Source organism: Ovis aries, chromosome 18 (genome assembly GCF_016772045.2).
Source record: "Ovis aries strain OAR_USU_Benz2616 breed Rambouillet chromosome 18, ARS-UI_Ramb_v3.0, whole genome shotgun sequence".
Lineage (NCBI taxonomy): Eukaryota > Metazoa > Chordata > Mammalia > Artiodactyla > Bovidae > Ovis > Ovis aries.
The window spans coordinates 64,680,945-64,699,533 of record NC_056071.1 but is presented as its reverse complement, the minus strand read 5'-3'; the positions used below and the strand labels follow the sequence as shown (position 1 = coordinate 64,699,533).

At 55.3% G+C, this 18,589-nt stretch overlaps 2 protein-coding genes across 15 annotated transcripts in view; one reads left to right on the top strand and one right to left on the bottom strand.

Annotated features, from left to right (window-relative positions):
• The window catches only part of MOK (MOK protein kinase), a 44,831-nt gene extending 29,755 nt beyond the window's left edge, over nt 1-15,076 (top strand). For 2 of the 4 annotated variants that reach the window (XM_015102057.3, XM_027957426.3), the window contains 8 exons: nt 7,859-7,937; nt 8,063-8,111; nt 9,733-9,911; nt 11,256-11,357; nt 12,095-12,268; nt 13,210-13,330; nt 14,301-14,489; nt 14,568-15,076. In XM_015102057.3, the coding sequence (XP_014957543.3) occupies nt 7,859-7,937; nt 8,063-8,111; nt 9,733-9,911; nt 11,256-11,357; nt 12,095-12,268; nt 13,210-13,330; nt 14,301-14,489; nt 14,568-14,648 (974 nt within the window). In that variant the 3' untranslated portion in view covers nt 14,649-15,076. The remainder of the gene's footprint in view (nt 1-7,858; nt 7,938-8,062; nt 8,112-9,732; nt 9,912-11,255; nt 11,358-12,094; nt 12,269-13,209; nt 13,331-14,300; nt 14,490-14,567) is intronic. The other 2 variants (XM_042235520.1, XM_027957425.2) reach the window with 2 other exon arrangements.
• A 1,629-nt stretch (nt 15,077-16,705) lies between these two features.
• The window catches only part of WDR20 (WD repeat domain 20), a 66,367-nt gene continuing 64,483 nt past the window's right edge, over nt 16,706-18,589 (bottom strand). For all 11 annotated transcript variants that reach the window (XM_027957424.3, XM_015102056.4, XM_027957420.3 and 8 more), the window contains one exon: nt 16,706-17,511. In XM_027957424.3, the coding sequence (XP_027813225.1) occupies nt 17,458-17,511 (54 nt within the window). In that variant the 3' untranslated portion in view covers nt 16,706-17,457. The remainder of the gene's footprint in view (nt 17,512-18,589) is intronic.

Genomic DNA, 18,589 nt, shown 5'->3' with positions numbered 1-18,589 from the left:
TCCTGCACTGGCAGGTGGGTTCTTTGCCGCTAGCGCCACCTGGGTGTGGGAGGTGTCCGGGGGCAGTCTTGTCTGCTCAGGGCATGGCTGCGGACGGGAAGGGATGCCACACGGGGGGACGCGGGTGAGGGAGGCGCAGCGGGAGGCCCGGCTCAGGCCTCCCGCGGGCTCGTGCCCTTCGAGGGTCCGTTCCGGGCTCTGCCGTGGCTCGACATTCTACTCTAGGCTTCGGAATGAGGCAGGCTTCCCCCACAAATCATCGCCTGAGAGGGACTCTCCTTCCTCCTGGGGTTGGGGCCCCCGCGCGGCGCCCTGAACTGCTGAGTGCTCATGCGTCCCTGTCTTTTGAACAGTACAGCTCTGTTTGGGGAAGCCACTGGCCTGAGCCGATCCCAGTCACGGCTGGTTTTGGAGGCCGGCAGAGGTCACCTGAGGGAAGCAGAAGGCAGGAGGCAGAAGACTGGCCCACGTTGGTCAAATAGCCCTGGGTCTGACCCCCTCCATGGCGTTAGATGTCAGGACAAATGAGCTTTGTAAATATCACACAGCAAGTGTTAGACTTTATGGATCATATTATTCTTACCAAAAAAATAAAAAAAATCACTGCCTTATGTTATATGAGGGACTCTATATCTGAAATTGAGTTTTAGCGACAGTATCATAGATGATTTAAAAACTGCTATATTACTTCAAGCAGTTTAGGCCGAAGGGCAGATGATGTGCTATGGAAAACTTTCAGATCAAGAAGCTGTTCTTGCAACAAAGGGGACCTTTAACATGATGTTAAAGGTGCATGCAAAGAGTTCAGATAAAATTATGTTTATGAAGTAGGAGCGTGGAAAGAAGTATGTCAAATGGAAATATTTTATATGTGATTTAAAATATGTGGCTTAGTAAATTAATAAATAGCATGAATAGACAAGTTTTACATCTGCGAAAGTTGATATAAAACTTTTGGATCCAGAAGCGTTTACATCTTTTGAGGAAAGTAGGAGATTGCCTTGTATCTGGAAATATATGGTGTTTCTTTTAAGTTATAAACCTTGTGTATTTTATTCATAGACAAACCTCTCATTCAGGTGTCTTGCTTTAAGTACAATTTAAAATAAACTTAGTTATCTGGTTTCCTGGTCTAAAACCTATTAAAAATAAGAGCTCTTAAAAGGAGCTTCTAGAACTTTACACACCAACAGAAAGTGACAGGTGACGATCCAGTAATGGGGGAGGAAACTGAAAGTATAAACCAAACCAAGAGCGTCCGGGAAGACAGCTGTAAGCCGCCAGGGTCCCCAGGACAGGTTAGCGGGAGCACAGTCATGTACTGGATTGTGGTAACCATGTCACTGTAGGATATGCTGATGGGAACATGGGTGAAATATTTTTAAAAGATTTCCATGTAAAATACCGCCAAATAGAAGAGAGTTTTATATCTGAGGAGTAAACCTCACTTACCTGGAAATTTCACTTGAGGTCTTATTCCAGACAACTTGGATAAATAAGGTGTTACTCTGTGATTAACTTTCAAATACACTAACTGACTTAGATTCTTCACTTTGATAGTCTCTGTGTAATACATATTTTAACAGTGTATCAGGACAGGGTATCAATGCAACCAAGAGAAACAACCGCTAATTTTTATTGTAACTTGCAATCATCTTTTTACCAGTAAGCCAACATTTTATTCTTAATGAATCTACAGAACCACTTCCTTTTAGTATAATAACAATTCTCTTGGTATAAGATACATATCTTATGTTAGAATTATGATTGTCAGAGTGTGATATTTTAAAACTCGAGGGGAGGGGATAATTTCTGGCAAGTTTCTATGTGTTTAGATTGGAGAAAACTTTGTTTAGAAATCGATGTTTTAATTTCTAGTAGTAGGGGAGTTGTGTAATTGGAGGAAGTGAGTCTGTTTCTTTCAGTATCTGTCTACAGAGACTGCAGAAAGCAGACTGTTGTATTAAGGCTCAACGGCTGCTGGTTCATCTCGTGGATGCCGAGTGGCTTCACAGGCCAGGCGCTGTGCTCTGAGCATGGGATCAGGTGCTGTCGGTGCTAAGGGGCCTCTAAGTGTCAGAGAAGTTAAAACGTGGGGAAAACGGTTGACAGTGATTGTCAAACACTCACTGTTGGAACGTGAACCCTGATTTCAGAGCTGCCTTAGCATTGAGGAAATGCAGTCATCCCTTCGTGTCTGCAGGGTACTGGTTCCAGGAGCCCCGCAGGTACCAAAATCCATGGATGCTCAAGCCCCTTGTGTGTGAAACGACTCAGGGATTCAGCCAACCGCAGAAACCTCGGATGCGGGACCCGCGGACAGAGACCCGGGGGCTCGGGGGCGCCGACTGTGCGGCGAGGACAGTAACGGCCGACGGCCGTGAGTGTTCTCCGCAGGCCCAGCGCTGACCCTGGCTCTTGAGAGGAGTCAGCTTATTTCACCCTGAGAGCCTGTGAGGCGGATTCTGTCATGATGGCATGTTCGGGATGGTGAAAGGGAGGCATGGAGAGACGAGGGACCTGTCCACGGCTGTGGGCCTTGGCTGTGATGGTCTGGGGTCGGGACTCGGGCAGCGCCTGCTCTTGCCCACCCTGCACGGCCCTCTGGACAGCCCTGAGTGGACCGGGAAGGCCCGGCGGCCAAGGCCACCACCGACCACTTTTGGGCCATGCAGTCTCCTGCTGCGGCTCCTCTGCCTATCCTTCTCGACACTCGGCCACCCAGACCCGTGACTCTCCCCCGGCAGCACATGGGCCACCTTCTGGAGCGCAGGCTGTTCCAGGTCCAGGGGCTCGTCTTGTCACCTTAGGGTTACACCATTTAGAGCCTGTGAGTGGACCAGGCATCCTACAACAAACCTATGACTCTGAGCCAGGTAGGAAAAAGCAGACCAAGCTTTGTTTGACTGTAAGCATAGCGTTACAGTTTGTTTCCCTGAGGAGCTTAGGCAGTGTGTCTGAGCTGTGGAGCATTTTATACAACGGGCTTGCGCATCCATGGATTGTGGTACCTGAGGGGCTCCTGGAACCAGTACCCTGCAGACACCCAGGGATGATTGTATTTCCTCAATGCTAAGGCAACTCTGAAATCAGGGTTCATGTTCCAGTCATTATGCAATGTAATGATTTTGCATGACAGATTAATTACTGTGTCAGATTAATTCAGTTGTATTTTTATATATGATCAAATCTGAGCCAGTGTACTGTAAGGTGCAGTATTTTTTATGTACCAACAAAAAGGAAGAAAAACATTGCCACTGCCGCTCTGACACATACCTTTCTTATCACTTAGCAATTTTAGTCCTGTCCTTATTAATGGAACTGGTTCAGAACTATTGAGACAGTTTCCAGCCATGTCACTTTTGTGCATATATAAAAAGGAAGTAGACATGACATAAACCCGTTACGGCAATTCCTAGCTCTTCCTTGAAACTTTCTGATGTGGCACGGTCGCTGAGCGTCTTCCTCACATTGTCCATCTCTGCCGTTCAGGGTGTGCGTGAGTAGCATTATTTTCGCTGGAATTTTCTGAAGCCGATGGTGCCATCCTGTTAGGTCAGTGCTGGTGCTTCTGGGAGGTGCCCTCCGGTTCTGTGTCGATGGAGCACGGGTGTCCCCGATCGCACTCCAGGCCAGAGCACGCACAGCGCCGTGCACACCTCGCGGGGTAATCATGGTGTCTGGCTCTCAGGGTGGCTGTGAGGAGTAAATGACAGGTGTGGGTGTGTGGAGCAGCGCCCGGCTGGCGTGGTCTTTAATCAGCGTGGGCGCCTGTCATCACCACCACCACCATCAGCACGCTGCGCCCAGCTAAGTGTGCCGGCTCTGGCTGTCTGCACTGGCTCGTCCCTGTGCTGGGAGCTCAGCTCCGCTCCAGAGATGAGGAAAAGAGCTTCCAAGAAGTTAGAGCACTTGCCTGAGATGAGCCGGCTTCAGAGAACAGAGCTGGGGAACCTCCCTGGCTGTCCAGTGGTTAAGACTGTGCTTCAGTGCCAGGGGTGTGGGTTCCATCCCTGGCCAGGGAACTGAGATCCCACATACTGCATAGTATGGCCAAAAAATAAATAAGAAACAAGGCAGAAGGCAAAGAGCAGAGCGGGGAGGCCTCCTTGAATGTGGTCTTGTTGAGAGAGGGGTGCTGGTGATGGCTCCGGCTCCATGCTGAGTCTGACAGCCCGCCTGCTACGCTCTGCCGGTCGGGACCTCCAGCTTCTCTGAGAACCACGTGCTGTCCTGCAGGGCTCTCTCTTGGAAAACACCCAATGGCAGACACGTGCTCGCACGCTGCCTGGGGGCCTAGCCTCTGGGCCCAGGTGCAGACTGTGGCCCTGCAGGCTCCTCGGAGGCTGACCCGGAGAGCCAGCCGCAGCCCGGGGACGGGGCCTCTCGTGGGAGGGGCGTGTGTGCTAGATTGCCTGGTTCAGCGCGGCTACACTGGAGGCCACAGCTAGTCACTGTGTCCACTTCCGACCTTTTACATTGCTGGTGTTATGTGTAACATTCATTAAGTGCCTTCTTAATGAGAATGTTTGGTAAAAAATTATCTTGGAATAATTAATTTGGCTCAGTGAGCCAGGGAAATACTGTTTGCAGTCTGCTGGCTTCAGTAAAGGGTCATACAGAGAACCTCAGGGTGTTTTATTCACAGTATTTTGTCTGCTTCAAGGTGTTTGTGAGCAAGAATCTGGTGGGAACCAGATACCATCTCGCGCCCGGAAAGTTAGGATCTTTTTGGGGGGGAAATACTTTTGAAAGTTGACAGTCCATCCTCCTTGTCGAGGGTGTGGACTCTTGATTGCTCAGACCAGTGGTGCCTGTGGCTCAGGCGGGCTCCTTGTTCCCCTGGGAGCCACCATGTGCAGACAGGGATTCCCACGGAGAGATGGGAAGGAGTCACAGCCTTGCCCCTACGGCTACGAATGGGTAGAGGGAGCTGGCCCGGGAGGAAGGGAGAGAGTCCTGCACTGGGGGCAGAGAGCAGTGAACGGTCAGACTCCTGGCCCCCCGCCTGCTTGTGATTCACTTGGTCTAGGCCTGGGCCTTGGAATCTGCTTGATGAAACATCCCTAGTGATTCCCTGAGTCTAGGCCTGGGCCTTGGAATCTGCTTGATGAAAGACCCCTAGTGATTCCCTGAGTCTAGGCCTGGGCCTTGGAATCTGCCTGATGGGAGATCCCTAGTGATTCCCCTGGTCTAGGCCTGGGCCTTGGAATCTGCCTGATGGGAGATCCCTAGTGATTCCCTGAGTCTAGGCCTGGGCCTTGGAATCTGCCTGATGAAAGATCCCTAGTGATTCCCTTGGTCTAGGCCTGGGCCTTGGAATCTGCCTGATGGGAGATCCCTAGTGATTCCCTGAGTCTAGGCCTAGGCCTTGGAATCTGCTTGATGAAAGATCCCTAGTGATTCCCTTGGTCTAGGCCTGGGCCTTGGAATCTTCCTGATGGGAGATCCCTAGTGATTCCCTTGGTCTAGGCCTGGGCCTTGGAATCTGCTTGATGAAAGATCCCTAGTGATTCCCTTGGTCTAGGCCTGGGCCTTGGAATCTGCTTGATGAAAGATCCCTAGTGATTCCCTTGGTCTAGGCCTGGGCCTTGGAATCTGCCTGATGGGAGATCCCTAGTGATTCCCTTGGTCTAGGCCTGGGCCTTGGAATCTGCCTGATGGGAGATCCCTAGTGATTCCCTTGGTCTAGGCCTGGGCCTTAGAATCTTCCTGATGGGAGATCCCTGGTGATTCCCCTGGTCTAGTCCTGGGCCTTAAAATCTTCCTGATGGGAGATCCCTGGTGATTCCCCTGGTCTAGGCCTGGGCCTTAGAATCTTCCTGATGGGAGATCCCTAGTGATTCCCTTGGTCTAGGCCTGGGCCTTGGAATCTGCCTGATGGGAGATCCCTGGGCGATTATAAAGATTGGATGAAGTAGACTTTCCCTGAAAGAGGCCACCTTCCCTGAGTTCAGGTTCTGATGAATGTGAGGACAGCTTTATGCTGTAACTAGGATGTGGCCGTGTGGCTGGGGCTGGGAAGGGTGCTTCTAGGAACAGAGCGGTGTGAGCACGACCGGAAGCGGGAGAAGGGGATGGGGCGGGGGCGTCCCGGCAGCAAGAGCGAGGCGTGGGACGTGGTTCCCAAGGCGCGCAGCCAGGCCCTGCAGCTGGTTCTGGGCACTCGTTGGAAAGGCAGCTTTCAGGGCCCCACCGCAGACCTGCTGAACCAGATGTGCCTGGCGGGGATGGGGAGCAGTCACTGTCTTCACCAGCCCTGAGGGACTGGGGGCCCTGAGCCGGGGGGGGGGGTCTGCCCCCGGGGTCTGGGGAGCCCGCCTCATCCGTGGCAGCGAGGACAGAGGGGAGAGAGCCTGACAACGCTTCAGCCAGCCTCACGGGTGACAGAGAGCGGAAATTTTGCTTTCTTCTCACCTTTGTACAGATAATCGATAAAATTACAGAGTTCCTCAAGCTGTGGGAAGCCCGCAGTCTTGGTTTTAATTCTTTTAAATTGTGGAAAACTGATGTGAAACAGAATAAAAAGATGACATGGAAAAATTCACTCCACTTAGACATTTTATAAATTGTTACTTTCTATGATTAACATAAACATTCTTGTTATGCGAGAAAAAGAAAACATTAATCTTTCAACAGAAATTGCAAACTTAGGACCAAAAATGTCAAGTGGGCCATGTGCTCGTGTTGGCTCTCTGAATTGTTAGGTGAGAGTGTGTGTTTCTCATATTTAAAGCCTAATAACCTAGAAACACAGGCCTCTGAGATTAAAATCAAATAAAATATGACATCTTCAAGAACGCAGGTGCCTGTGCTACTGGTCGCCATTCAGTTGCTAAGTCAAGTCCGACTCTTTGGGACCCCATGGCCCGCAGTACTCCGTGGGACTGGAGTGTGATGTGCAGGGTTCTAGAACATCATGAGCAGTGCAGGAGTGAGGAGGGTGTAGGTTGCAGGCTGTGTGGATGGGTGCCCGGTGTGCTGCAGGGAGTGGTCAGCAGTGGCAGGGACTGCTCCCTTTTGTGAAAGGAGTGTGTGGGCTGTGCAATTCGGTCATTGGTCTTCTTCAGTTAAGAGAACGTATTTCTGGGGCTTCCCTGGTGGCCAGTGGTTAAGACGTCATGCTTCCACTGCGAGGGGCGCCGGTTCAGTCCCTGCCAGGAAACAAGATCCCATATGCCGGAAGTGCAGCAGAAAAAAAAGAAAAGAAACTGTGATCTATTCCCTTAAAGACGGAAATCTCCATCTAGACAGGAAGCTGAGGAAAATACTGGATTTGCAGCTGACTCCTGCCATCTCGGGCTTCCCAGGTTGGCTCAGCGGTAAAGAACCTGTCCTGCCTGCCAGTGCAGGAGACACAGGAGATACAGGTTTGATCCCTGGGTCGAGAAGATCTCCTGAAACAGGAAATGGCAACCCACTCCAGTATTCTTGCTTGGTAAATTCCGGACAGAGGAGCTGGCGGGCTGCAGTCCATGGGGTCGCAGAGTGGGACATGACTGAGGGCGCATGCACGCATGTGGCCTGCCAGCTCGAGTCCCAGTGTGGAGGAGTGTGCCCTGCAGGCCTTCCTGAGCCTGTGCGGAGGCCCCCAGACCGAGTGCCCCTGGCTGACCGCCCAGCACCTTTCTCATTGCAGAGAAGGCCTGGGGCCGGGCGATTCTGGATGAAATCCTGTCGGTGTGTAGAATTCTACACGGCATATTTTGTAGATGGACTGCATATTTCCTAGAACTATTCCATTCTGGTTTTCACTGAGAAAATTAGAAATTCTTGCACATTATTAAAAATGGATTGTGTTTTCTTTAAAAAACAGGGATATTGGTGACCATATTTGGCTGTTTCCTTGATTGCACAGGAAGAAGACACCCGATATCAGAGAAAAAGATTGCGCTCTATATGTACCAGCTCTGTAAGTCCCTGGACCACATGCACAGGTATGCACGTGGAGACTTGAGGCTTTCGGATTAATAAAATGCGTTACCATTCATTAGAAAATGCAGTGTGAAAGAATCTGAGTGAGGTACAATTAATTCTGTCCTTCTTTTCATGTTGAATGCAGAAATGGAATATTTCACAGAGATGTAAAACCAGAAAATATATTAGTAAAGGTAAGAATTTTTATATGAAAAGTTGATATCAGAATGAAGACAGAATATAAAAACTTTTCACTGGATATGCTTTCAATCCCAATGGAGGTCGTGTTTGTTATATTTTTTTTTCCCTTCCAGTTTGGAAAAAAAAATCGTTAATAAATGCCATCAACATAACTGTACGTCTGGAAAAAGGCACCCTTCTTATATACTGTGTATAAAAATTAACTCCATTTATTGATAAATTATTCTAAACGCTGTAAATATAAAAGGGGAAGAGGCAGGATTTGAGCTCAGATCTGTCTCACTCAAAAGCCCTTAAACTGTACATGTGTTAAGTGTGCAAGTTGTTAGGTTTGGGCATTTGTAGATACCCATGAAACCATCCCAGTTGCCAAGCAAAGCCGCTGCCCCCAGAAGCTTCCTCTTGCCTTTGGTAGCCTTTGTCTTCCTGTTCCTTGTCCCCAGGAAAGACAAGCTGACTTTCTGTCATGACAGAATTCGTGTGTGTCTTCTAGAATGTTCTGTAAATGGAATCACATGGTACATACCCCTCTGTGATCCGACTTCTTTCACTCAGCCGCGTTTCCCTGAGATTGGTCCACGTTGTAGTGTGTGTGCCGCGGCTTTTGAAGTTGTCTCGCAGCTCCTGGATGCTGGTTCTGTTTCTGATGTTCTTCGGTTGCTTTGCATTTCAGTTTGGGAAGTTTCCTGTTGGCATGTCTTCAAGCTCACTAACTCTTTCCTTGACTGTTTAGTCTATTGATGAACCTATCAAAGTCATTTAAAATTTTTGTTCCAGTGTTTTTTATTTCTGATGTTTTATTTTGATTTTTCTCTTAGGGTTTCTATCTCTCTTCTTACGTTGCCCACCTGAACTTGCATGCTGTCTTCTTTTTCCCCTGGAACCCTTAAATTAATCATAGTTTGTTTTTTTTTTTTTAATTTCCTGTCTGGTGATTCTAAAATTCTAAAACCTGTGCCGTATCTGAGTCTGGTTTTGATGCATGCTGTGCCTCTTCAGACTGTTTTTTCTTGCCTTTTTATCTGCCTTAATTTTTGTTGAATATATCGGGAACGGGGACAGAGGTACGAGGCTGTCAGTGTAGGTCTCTTCATCATGTGGCCGAGAGAAGTGCTGTTTAACGTGGGCCGTAGCTGCAGGTGCCCACCAGAGACTTCATGTTTATTGACAGCATGCATTTTACGACTTGAGTGTGAGAGATGAAGAGGGAGGAAATACCCTGAAACCTGTTTGAGGCATAATGGGGGATATGACCAGGGTATAGAATTCATCTGTAGACTTACTCTGTGACTTAAACATATGCACAGCCCATAGACGGTCTGCAGACGTTTTGAAATGTCTATAAAACACAGCCAGAATCTCTGTAAATGTGATCTGCTGGATAGAGACCCCACTTGCTCATGGGTTAGCGGCAGCTTCAGATGCTTACAGAGAGGCAGCTTCAGATGCTTGCAGAGCGGCAGCTTCAGATGCTTACAGAGCCAGCACTCTATGATCTACAAGCTCGTTTAGACGCCAGGCGCCCTTGTGTTAGCGCGCCAGCGCCGGGAATGGCCCGCGTGACGGTCGCTGCTTGGTGAGACGTTCCCTGTCCCCGTGTCTCCCCGCTCGCAGCGGGATGTCCTGAAGCTCGGGGACTTCGGGTCGTGCCGGAGCGTCTACTCAAAGCAGCCGTACACCGAGTACATCTCCACCCGCTGGTACCGGGCCCCTGAGTGCCTCCTCACCGACGGCTGCTACGGCTTCAAGATGGACCTGTGGAGCGCGGGCTGCGTGCTCTACGAGATGGCCAGGTACGCTGGGCCCCGGGGGGCGCAGCCAGTGGCTTCCCGCCAGGCCCCCCCTGCACCCTCTCCTGTGCCCCTGGAATAGCCCTTCTGGTGTCCTGGCTGCCCTGGAACCTGACAAGAAGCGGCCGGAACGCTCTCCTTGCTTGCCCAGCGTGGAGGGCGGAACACTGTCAGTTACTTCTCTCCCACCGGCCGCTGGGCCTCGGGTGGCCGGGCCTCTCCTTGTGGCCTCATCAGCAGTAGAACCGGTGAAGCCCGCGGAGGAATGGAGCCAGGGCATGCTTCCTGCCCTGTGTGGGGCCTGCCATGGGGAGTGGGGGCCATGCCCCCTAGCCTGCCCTCGGAGTTCAGTCATTCCCATGGGCGCTCAGGCCCCGGGGTGAGGAGGAGCTGGAGTCTAGAGCGCTCTAACCCTGAGCATGCTGCCCCCACCCCAGCCTCGGCTCCACCGCTGGACAGAGCAAGGCCACAGCAGAGGCCGGGCAAGGAGGAGGGGGGCGCACCCTCCTGCTCCAGCGGGTCAGGAAGGACGGGGCCAGGGTGTGGGAGGGGTGATTTCCGTCAGAGTGACGCTGGTCAGAACAGTACCCAGCAAGGCAGGAGGACCCAGGGCATCCATGGCCACCTGCTCCACTGACCCCTTGGTACACGCACAGGCCCTTGAGGGTGCAGCTTCTGACTCTAGACCTTCCTGTTGATAAGTAACTGTTATTTTTGGAAAGGAGACTTGTGGTTTCACTGATGCTATAGTTACAACAGATGGTCTTTTCTCATGTACTTAAGTCCCTCGGCTTCCCTGGTGGCTCAGATGGTAAAGAGTCTGCCTGCCATGTGGGAGACCCGGGTTCAGTCCTCAGGTCAGGAAGTTCCCCTGGAGGAGGGCATGGCACCCCACTCCAGTACTCTTGCCTGGAGAATCCCCTGGACCGAGGAGCCTGGGGGCTACAGTCCACGGGGGTCGCAGAGAGTCGGGCACAGCACAAAGTCGCCTGAGCCAGTTTGGAGGGAGGTGAGAGGCGCCAGAGCCCTTTTATCCATGACTCCCAAGTCTGTGAAGGCTCTGAAACCGAAACGCTCTGTGGACCTCATTTGTCCACGCAGTCTGGCCTGACCCAGCCTGAACTGCTGTTGACAGCGCTCCCCCGCGGCGAGAGGAGCTGGGGGTTTCCTCTCGAAGTTGGTGGAGACCCGTCTGTGCAGGTTCGGGAGTGGGCTCTGCGCCTTAGGACTCCGACGTGGGGACAGTGGAGGAGGAAGGCCCGGGGCGGGGGTGGGCGGCGTGCGTGCTGGAGGTCCCTCTGCCGCCGGGAGGGTCGGGGCCCTGATGGCAGCCTTGATCCCGCCCAGCCTGCAGCCGCTCTTCCCCGGAGCCAACGAACTGGACCAGATCTCCAGGATCCACGACGTCATGGGCTCGCCTCCTGAGAAGACCCTCACCAAGTTCAAGCAGTGAGTGCAGGCCCCGGGCCCCCGCCCCAGGGCTCGCCCCGCTGCCGTTCCCCACGGCCTCAACACAGCCCGCTCGGCCCAGGCAGTGGAGAGGCGTCCCTGGGGGGTTCACTAGAACCTCGGAGTCTCGGGTGAGGACGGCTCCCAGCACAGGCCGCACGCCTGGCCTGGGGCAGCTCCGCCTGGCGCCCTGCCACACTGACCCCTGGGCGGCGACCTGGGGGAGCCGGGCTCTTGAGGGTCCCCGGCGACGTGAGGGGTGGGCAGCACCCAGCAGCTCCCAGATGCTAGGAAGGTAGGGAGATGACAACTCTGTTGGAGTCTTGTTCTTGTTTTAAATTTTACTTCCTTCTCTGGTGGGAATGTGCTATTAGTCTTTCCAAGGGAAAGTTTTCTTATCTCTAGAGTATGAGATTTCACACACACACACCTGTTTTACAAACAGATTGAATGTCATGGAGCAGTTTTTGGTTCACAGGAAAACCAGTGGCAGTGCAGAGACCGCCCCTCTCCTGGGGCCAGCGCTGCCCGGGGCACGCGGCGGCAGCGGAGCCCAGGGCTGCGGCTCCCTGAGCGCCTCTCTGCGCGGGGTCTGGACGCCGCTGTGCCTCCCCGCCCCACTGTTAGATCGTGAGCTGTTCCCTTCTGCGCAGGCCCCTGTGCAGTCTTGACGCTGGACCGGCCACGTGCTCTAAATGGCGGCGTGACCGTTTATTATCATTGGGCTTTTAATGCAGGTCGAGAGCTATGAGTTTTGATTTTCCTTTTAAAAAGGGATCAGGGATACCTCTACTGACCACCAGTCTGTCCCCGCAATGCCTCTCCCTCCTGCATGCCATGGTGGCCTATGACCCCGACGAGAGAGTCACTGCCCACCAGGCCCTGCAGCACCCCTACTTCCAGGAGCAGAGGTGGGCGCCCTGCTGCGGCCAAGGGGAACGCAGAGGGGCGGGGGGGTGGCGGGGTGGCAAGCGGAGGGGCTGGGGAGGGGGTGCATAGGGGCCGGGGGGCAAGCGGAGGGGCCGGGGGGCACGCGGAGGGGCCAGGGGGCACAGGGAGGGGGTGTGGAGGGGCAGGGGGGCATGTGGAGGGGCTGGGGAGGGGGGTGTGGAGGGGCGGGGGGTCATGTGGAGGGGCTGAGGCGCAAGCGGAGGGGCCGGGGGGCACGTGGAGGGGCCAGGGGGCATGTGGAGGGGCCGGGGGGCATGTGGAGGGGCTGGGGAGGGGGTGCGGAGGGGTGGGGGGGGCGGGGGGATGGGGGGGCCAGGGAGGGGGTGCGGAGGGGCAGGGGGGGCGGGGGGGCCAGGGAAGGGGTGTGGAGGGGCTGGGGGGCAAGCGGAGGGGCCGGGGAGGGGTGTGGAGGGGCCGGGGGCGGGGCGTGGAGGGGCCGGGTGAGGGGGCGCGGGGGCCGGGGGGACGTGGAGGGGTAAGGTGGTCCCAGAAACAGTGCCCATACCTCTGGGAACCCACCCCTCGCTCCTCTTCGGCACTTTTTCCCGAAAGGAGGCTAGTGGCATCAGGGAGGGTAGGAGGAGGGCCTGTGGCCGCCTTTCAGTCGAGGTCAAGGCTCCAATGTTCAGCCCAGGGAGTCGGAGCAGAAGGGGCTAGTGGGGTGAGCCTGCTCGCTGTGAGGCTCCAGAGTGAGCTGGGTGGTGCCCGACGTGGGCAGTGCCTGCGCCGGGGCACCTGGCCACCCCTCTGTGTGGAGCCCAGAGGCTGTCAGGCTGATGCAGAGAAGGGGTGAGCTCCCTGGCGGTCAGTGGGTGAGATGTGTGTGAGCGAGGCAGGGGAGCGGAGGCGGCAGACGCCACGGTGGGTTTTCAACAGAGGCGCCCTTCTGTGCTCCCCACAGGGCGGCTGAGAAGCAGGCGCTGGCGAGGGCCAGGTGGAAGGCCCCTGCTCCCTTCCCCGAGTGCCCCATGGCCCCAGAGCTCAGCAGCACCTGGCAGATGGCGCAGGAGGGCCGGAAGCAGGTACTCTGTGACCGGGGGAGCCAACGGCTGCAGGCACCCCCGTGTCTCCCAGACAGACGCCCTGGAGGGCCCCCCACCCCCCTGGAGGGGCCGTCATCGACCTGCCACCAAGCCAGACAGCGTCTGCACATAACGGGGGTGGGCACCGGCTCCCATGGCCCCCGCCCTTGCTGCCCACCAGCTCCTTCCACAGCCTTGCGGGGCGGGTCCTCCCACCCCCAGGGCCAGGCTGCACCCAGACCCAGCGCCGGTCACCTTGTCGTGTCCCTCAGACCACCCTAGCTGGGGGTGCAGGGAAGCCACCCCTGGCCAGGTGACCCCTTGGCTGCTGAGCCCTGCAGGAGCAGCGGGCCACCGGCGGTTGCTGCGCACGCTTTTAGCAGCTGTGGCTTCTCCTTGTGAGAGCCTCACCTTTCCCTTCAGGCCCCGAAGCCCCCTTCACAGCTGTGGGCAGGCACCGAGCTCTGTGGTGACTGCCCGGCTGCCGTTTATTGAGGGTCCATCTGCCGGGGGCCGAGGACGCAGGTGTCCCTGCGGCCAGGCTGCCCTCCAGAGAGCGGGACCCCAGGTCCGGCCCGTGTGCTCCTCCAGGAGGCGACCGCGCCCATGCCTCATACAGTTTTCGCATGCCGTGAAATTTTCTTCAGCCATTAAAAGCTGTGAAACCCATTAGCTCACTGGCCACACAGAAGCAGGCTGCAGGCAACGCGGCCAACCCCAGGGGTCAGAGCAGGAAGCGAGACCGCACCCTGCACCCCGCACCCCCACCGCCGTCCACGCAGGCCTGGCCTGGGAGCGGCCCCCTGAGTTTCTGCCTGGGACATGGTGTGTGTTGTCCAGTCACCGTGTGGTAACACTTCATGGCCCAGAATTGTGCGGGGCAGGAGCAGTAAGGGCGCCCCCGTTGCCCTGCCTAATTCCCGCAAGGGGCTTGGCATCCTGCGCTCATCTGGCCTTCTCCTGTTTCTAGAAACAGCCCCCGAGGCCAGAGGAGAACCACCCCCAGAGGCCGGGGCCGGCCTACCTGATGGAGCTGCCCAGGCTGAAGCTGTCCGGAGGGGCCAAGCTGGCCTCCTACTCCAGCCCGGCCCTGCCGTCAGTGTTCCTCCCGAAGGTGCCGCTGCTGAGACCCCTGAAGTGCGTCGGCGCGGCCCAGAAGGTGGGCGTCCCGCAGCCCCCCACCCTGTGCTCCCGCCCACCCTGGCCCCCACTGAGTGTCTGTCCCTCTCTCTGACAGACAGACACGCAGAAGGACATCAAGCCCAGCCTGAAACAGTACCGCCTGCCCACGATAGAGCGCAGAGGTGGGGGCTACTGAGCGCCACAGCGCCCTGCTCGGGCTGGCTCCCCGCCACTGCGCCCGCGAGCGGGCAGGGGCTCCCAGGGCCGGGCGTCCTGTCCCAGGAGCGCCGCCCCCAGACCCGCACCACGGCCTCGGCCTGGAGCCGCCGGCCAGGACAGCCGCGTCCAGAGAGCGGCTTGACTGTGTTCCAGTCTAATACAGCTGCAAAACCGTCTCCTCCTAGGGTTTTACTTCATTTCCATAATGTAAGGGTTCGGGGCAGGGATATTTTGTAACTTTTGTATGAATCAGAAGAGAGAGATTATACTGTCATGATGTGTTGTTTAGGCTGGCTTCACCGCGGGCTCCGCGTGCCTGGAGTCCATCAGCGCTCGTGTTTAGCACAGCTCAGCTTCCAGATTTTACCACCGGAGACCCCTGATTTTATTAAAGAGTAAGCTGTCCTCACGGTGTCCTCCTGTTTGCCGAGTTGAACGTGTGTCCTGACCGTCCTTTATCCTGACTTCTGTGGGCGCGTCAGGGGCACTGGCTCTGCTGGGGAGACAGGCGCAGCGCCTGGCTCACCTGATCACCTCCTGAGGGCAGCGCCTAGGCCAGCACGCGGCCCCAGGGCAGTAAGTGGGCACAGAAGACACCTATTTCCCCTGGTGGGGGGGAGGGGCAGGGCAGAGCAGCGGTGGCTGCGGAAAGTGGGGGGTGGGCAGGAGGGACGAACAGCGGGGCTGGGGCAAGGGGCTGGCGTTTCACGGGGCCCAAGGGAGGGGGGCAGGGGGCTGGTGTTTCATGGGGCCCGGGAGCAGGGGGAGGGGCTGGCTTCAGGGCCCTCCCGTGTGAGGGTGGCGTTGGGTGGAGAATGGCAGAGGACCCAGGGTCCATGTCCAGGGTGGGGGCAGGTGCCAGGGGCTCCGAGGGCTCAGCAGATGAGGGAGCGGCTGGGGATGGGGCCTGCTCGGAGCGAGGGCAGCTCTAAGGGCAGTTCAGGGGCATCGTGACCCACTTTAAATACAGAGATGTGAAGGGCTCCGTGCAGTGACTCTGCACCTGTCCCCCAGCGTGGCGCTGGGCTGGGCTCCCGGGCGGGGCTGTGCAGTCCCTGGGCCCCCGGGGGGCTCCCCTTTTGTTGTCAGCAGGTGGGCCTGCTCTCCCGGGTTTGAGGAGCACAGTCCTGCTGCCCCAGGGGCCCCCCGCCTTCCAGGGCTCTGCGCCCCGTGGGCCGGCACTGGCCAGGCCTCCGGGGCACAGGCGGCCACCTGCCCTGCTGCCCGAGCGCCGGTGGTCTCTGTGCACATGGACCCGACCTGCTGTGCGGCGAGGCGGCGGTGGAGAGCTGGCTCCCCAACCTTCCTCCTCTCCTCTCGGGAAGGGAGCAAGCCTGCGCTGATGAGTTTTCCCGCACCCAGCAGTGTGATCCTGTGGGACGCTCACGCAGATGATGGCAGGGGAGTGAGTGGAGTGTGTTCGCATCTTTTCTAGCTGACATCACTCGGACGTGCCCCTGGTTTACTGGGATCTCTGAGAAATGTGTTTTAGGCACCATGGTTTAGAGCCTGACTGAATAAAGGCCTTCAGAAGAGGGCTCAACTGTGTATGATTTGACAAAAGGGTCTCGGCTTGGCAGCTACACACTGTTATTACTCTAGTCACCTGTAGAGTCTGCACGCAGGTGTGGGCCTGACCTATGCTCAGAGCTGCTCACCAGCTGGTTTCAACCAAATCAAAGTCCCAAGTCATCTCATTAGCCTTTTCACCGGATGGGTAACAAAGCATTTTCACACACAGCTGTAGAGAGTTGCGGGTGAGATCTCTCAGCGACAGAAGGTGGTTCGTGGGCTTTAAGCTGTAAGGAGAAAATGGTTCGCTGAAACCAGAGTTGGCACCCACGTACCACGGCCCACCACGGCTGAAGATGGGGACGTGGCAAGAAGCAGCGATCTCCCCAGGTGAGCCGCGGGTTCAAGAGCTGCCTGAAATTGATCTCACTGGCTGGAGAGCCTCGAGGGATGTGGCCTGAGCACCTCAACAACAGAAACGCAGTGAAGCTAGAGCCAGTTTAACAGAAGACAGACGAGTGGTATATTCAAGATAGCTTTAATAGTAACTTTGTGTGAATTAGAAATATTACTCTTAAATGATGAAAATTACTTGCTGAAGTGACCCTTTCCCCAACTGCAGACTTACATTATTTTATATATAATACAGAGCTGACTGCATTGGAACGAGAGTATTAAAATAAATGTTAACAGATTAAAAAAGGGCATGTTTGTGCCATACCTTGGCGGTCCACTACACCCATATTCAAAATAACTTTTTAACAGCATTAAGCTATTTTAAGTGCAAACAATTTTTAAAAATCTATGATTGCAGCATATGTCTTCCTGAATTACAAGAAATAACTTTAACAACTTTTATGAGTGCATTCCAGGTTGTCTCCTGACCACCTAAAGTATTAAAAATAGTGCAGAAGCAGGGAAGTACTATTTATAAACAGTTGGATTTAAGGGGATTTCTTGTCCAAGAAATATTTTTATTTTACACTATGTATATATGTATAATTTTATATATATATATAACATTTTAATTACATTGTATTTTAAGAGTAAAAAGCAAGAAAACCTCATTTCTCATTTTTTACTGCAACCCCAAAAGAACGGTTTAAAACCGGAAACAACTTGTTGGGGTGCACAGCACCGCACCCCGCTGAGCTCCTCCTCGCGGCCTGCCCTCCACGCAGCGCTGCTGAAGGTCCCACGCGGCCGGCACTGCGCTGTGGCTGCTCCCTCGAGACGCGGACCGGGGCGAGGATGTCCGAGCAGGCGTGGGGTCGCTACACTACAGTTCCACCTGGAGAAGTGGCCTGGTTTGGGGCTGACAGTAAACCCTGCAAACAAAGCAGTTTCCATTAATCCAGCAAAACACAGGGCGGCAGAGACAGCCACAGTCACTCAGCCCTTCCAGCAGCGTCCCGGGCCCACGCCCGGCCTCCTGTCGGTTTGGGAGCCAGCGTTTCTCACAGGCCCCCTCCATGTCCGTATATCTAGTCCCTAACTCGGGGGAGGCCGCTGAGCTGCTTGGCGGGCACGCTTTGGGCAGGGCTGGCCAGGGCTAGAGGGTGGTCTCTCAGGGCCCGGGTGCTTTGAGCATCGCTGCACAAAGGCGAGGGGCACCTCCTGGGGGCAGGGGCTGTTCACTGTCCTCCCCAGGAGCTGCAGCTTGGGGCCGCCGAGGGGTTCCCCAGCCCCCAGGCCAGCTTGCCAAGCGCGGCCCAGAGCCTGCGCCCTGTCCCCCAGAGCCAGCGTTCCCCAGAAACAGAGCCTAGTGGCATTTCTTAAAAGGTGTTTGCTCTGCTCTCTGAGGGTGGTGATGGCGGCGCCCCTCTGGCGGGGGGCAGGAGGCCCTCCGAGCTCAAGATGAACCCGAGAGGGCTGAGCCTCATGCAACCACCAGCACTCACATTTCCTCACTCACTGGGATGCACGCCACAGTCTAGCATTCATTTATTAATAAGGTTACACATACTGCAACACTGAAGCTACAAATTCCCAGGTCTGTGAACACTATTCCAAAGAGGATGTGGAAAGTCACCTTATTTCTGTAAGCCTGTGCTTTAGTCTAGAAGCTAGTTACTGGGTGACAGTGAGAAAAAGGGAAAACACACTGGTGGGCCTCCGTCAGAGACTCCAGACCACTCCCGAGGGGAGGCCGGCTGGACCTGTGAGCTGAGAGCATGGTTCAGAGGGCCCGCTCCCTACTGCCTCGGGCCGCTCGTGAGGGTGGCCTGTCCTGCCTGCCTCCTCCCTGAGGATTTTCTCAGGAGGACAGAGCATCAGGCCTCAGAGACCCTGCTGGTGTCCAGCTGTCCAGACAGCCAGGTAGCTGCCAGTCTGTCCCCCGGACACTGGACAGCTGGCAAGGAAGGGCTTTACAAACACCCCGAAGCACAAGCTCTCTCCAGCCTG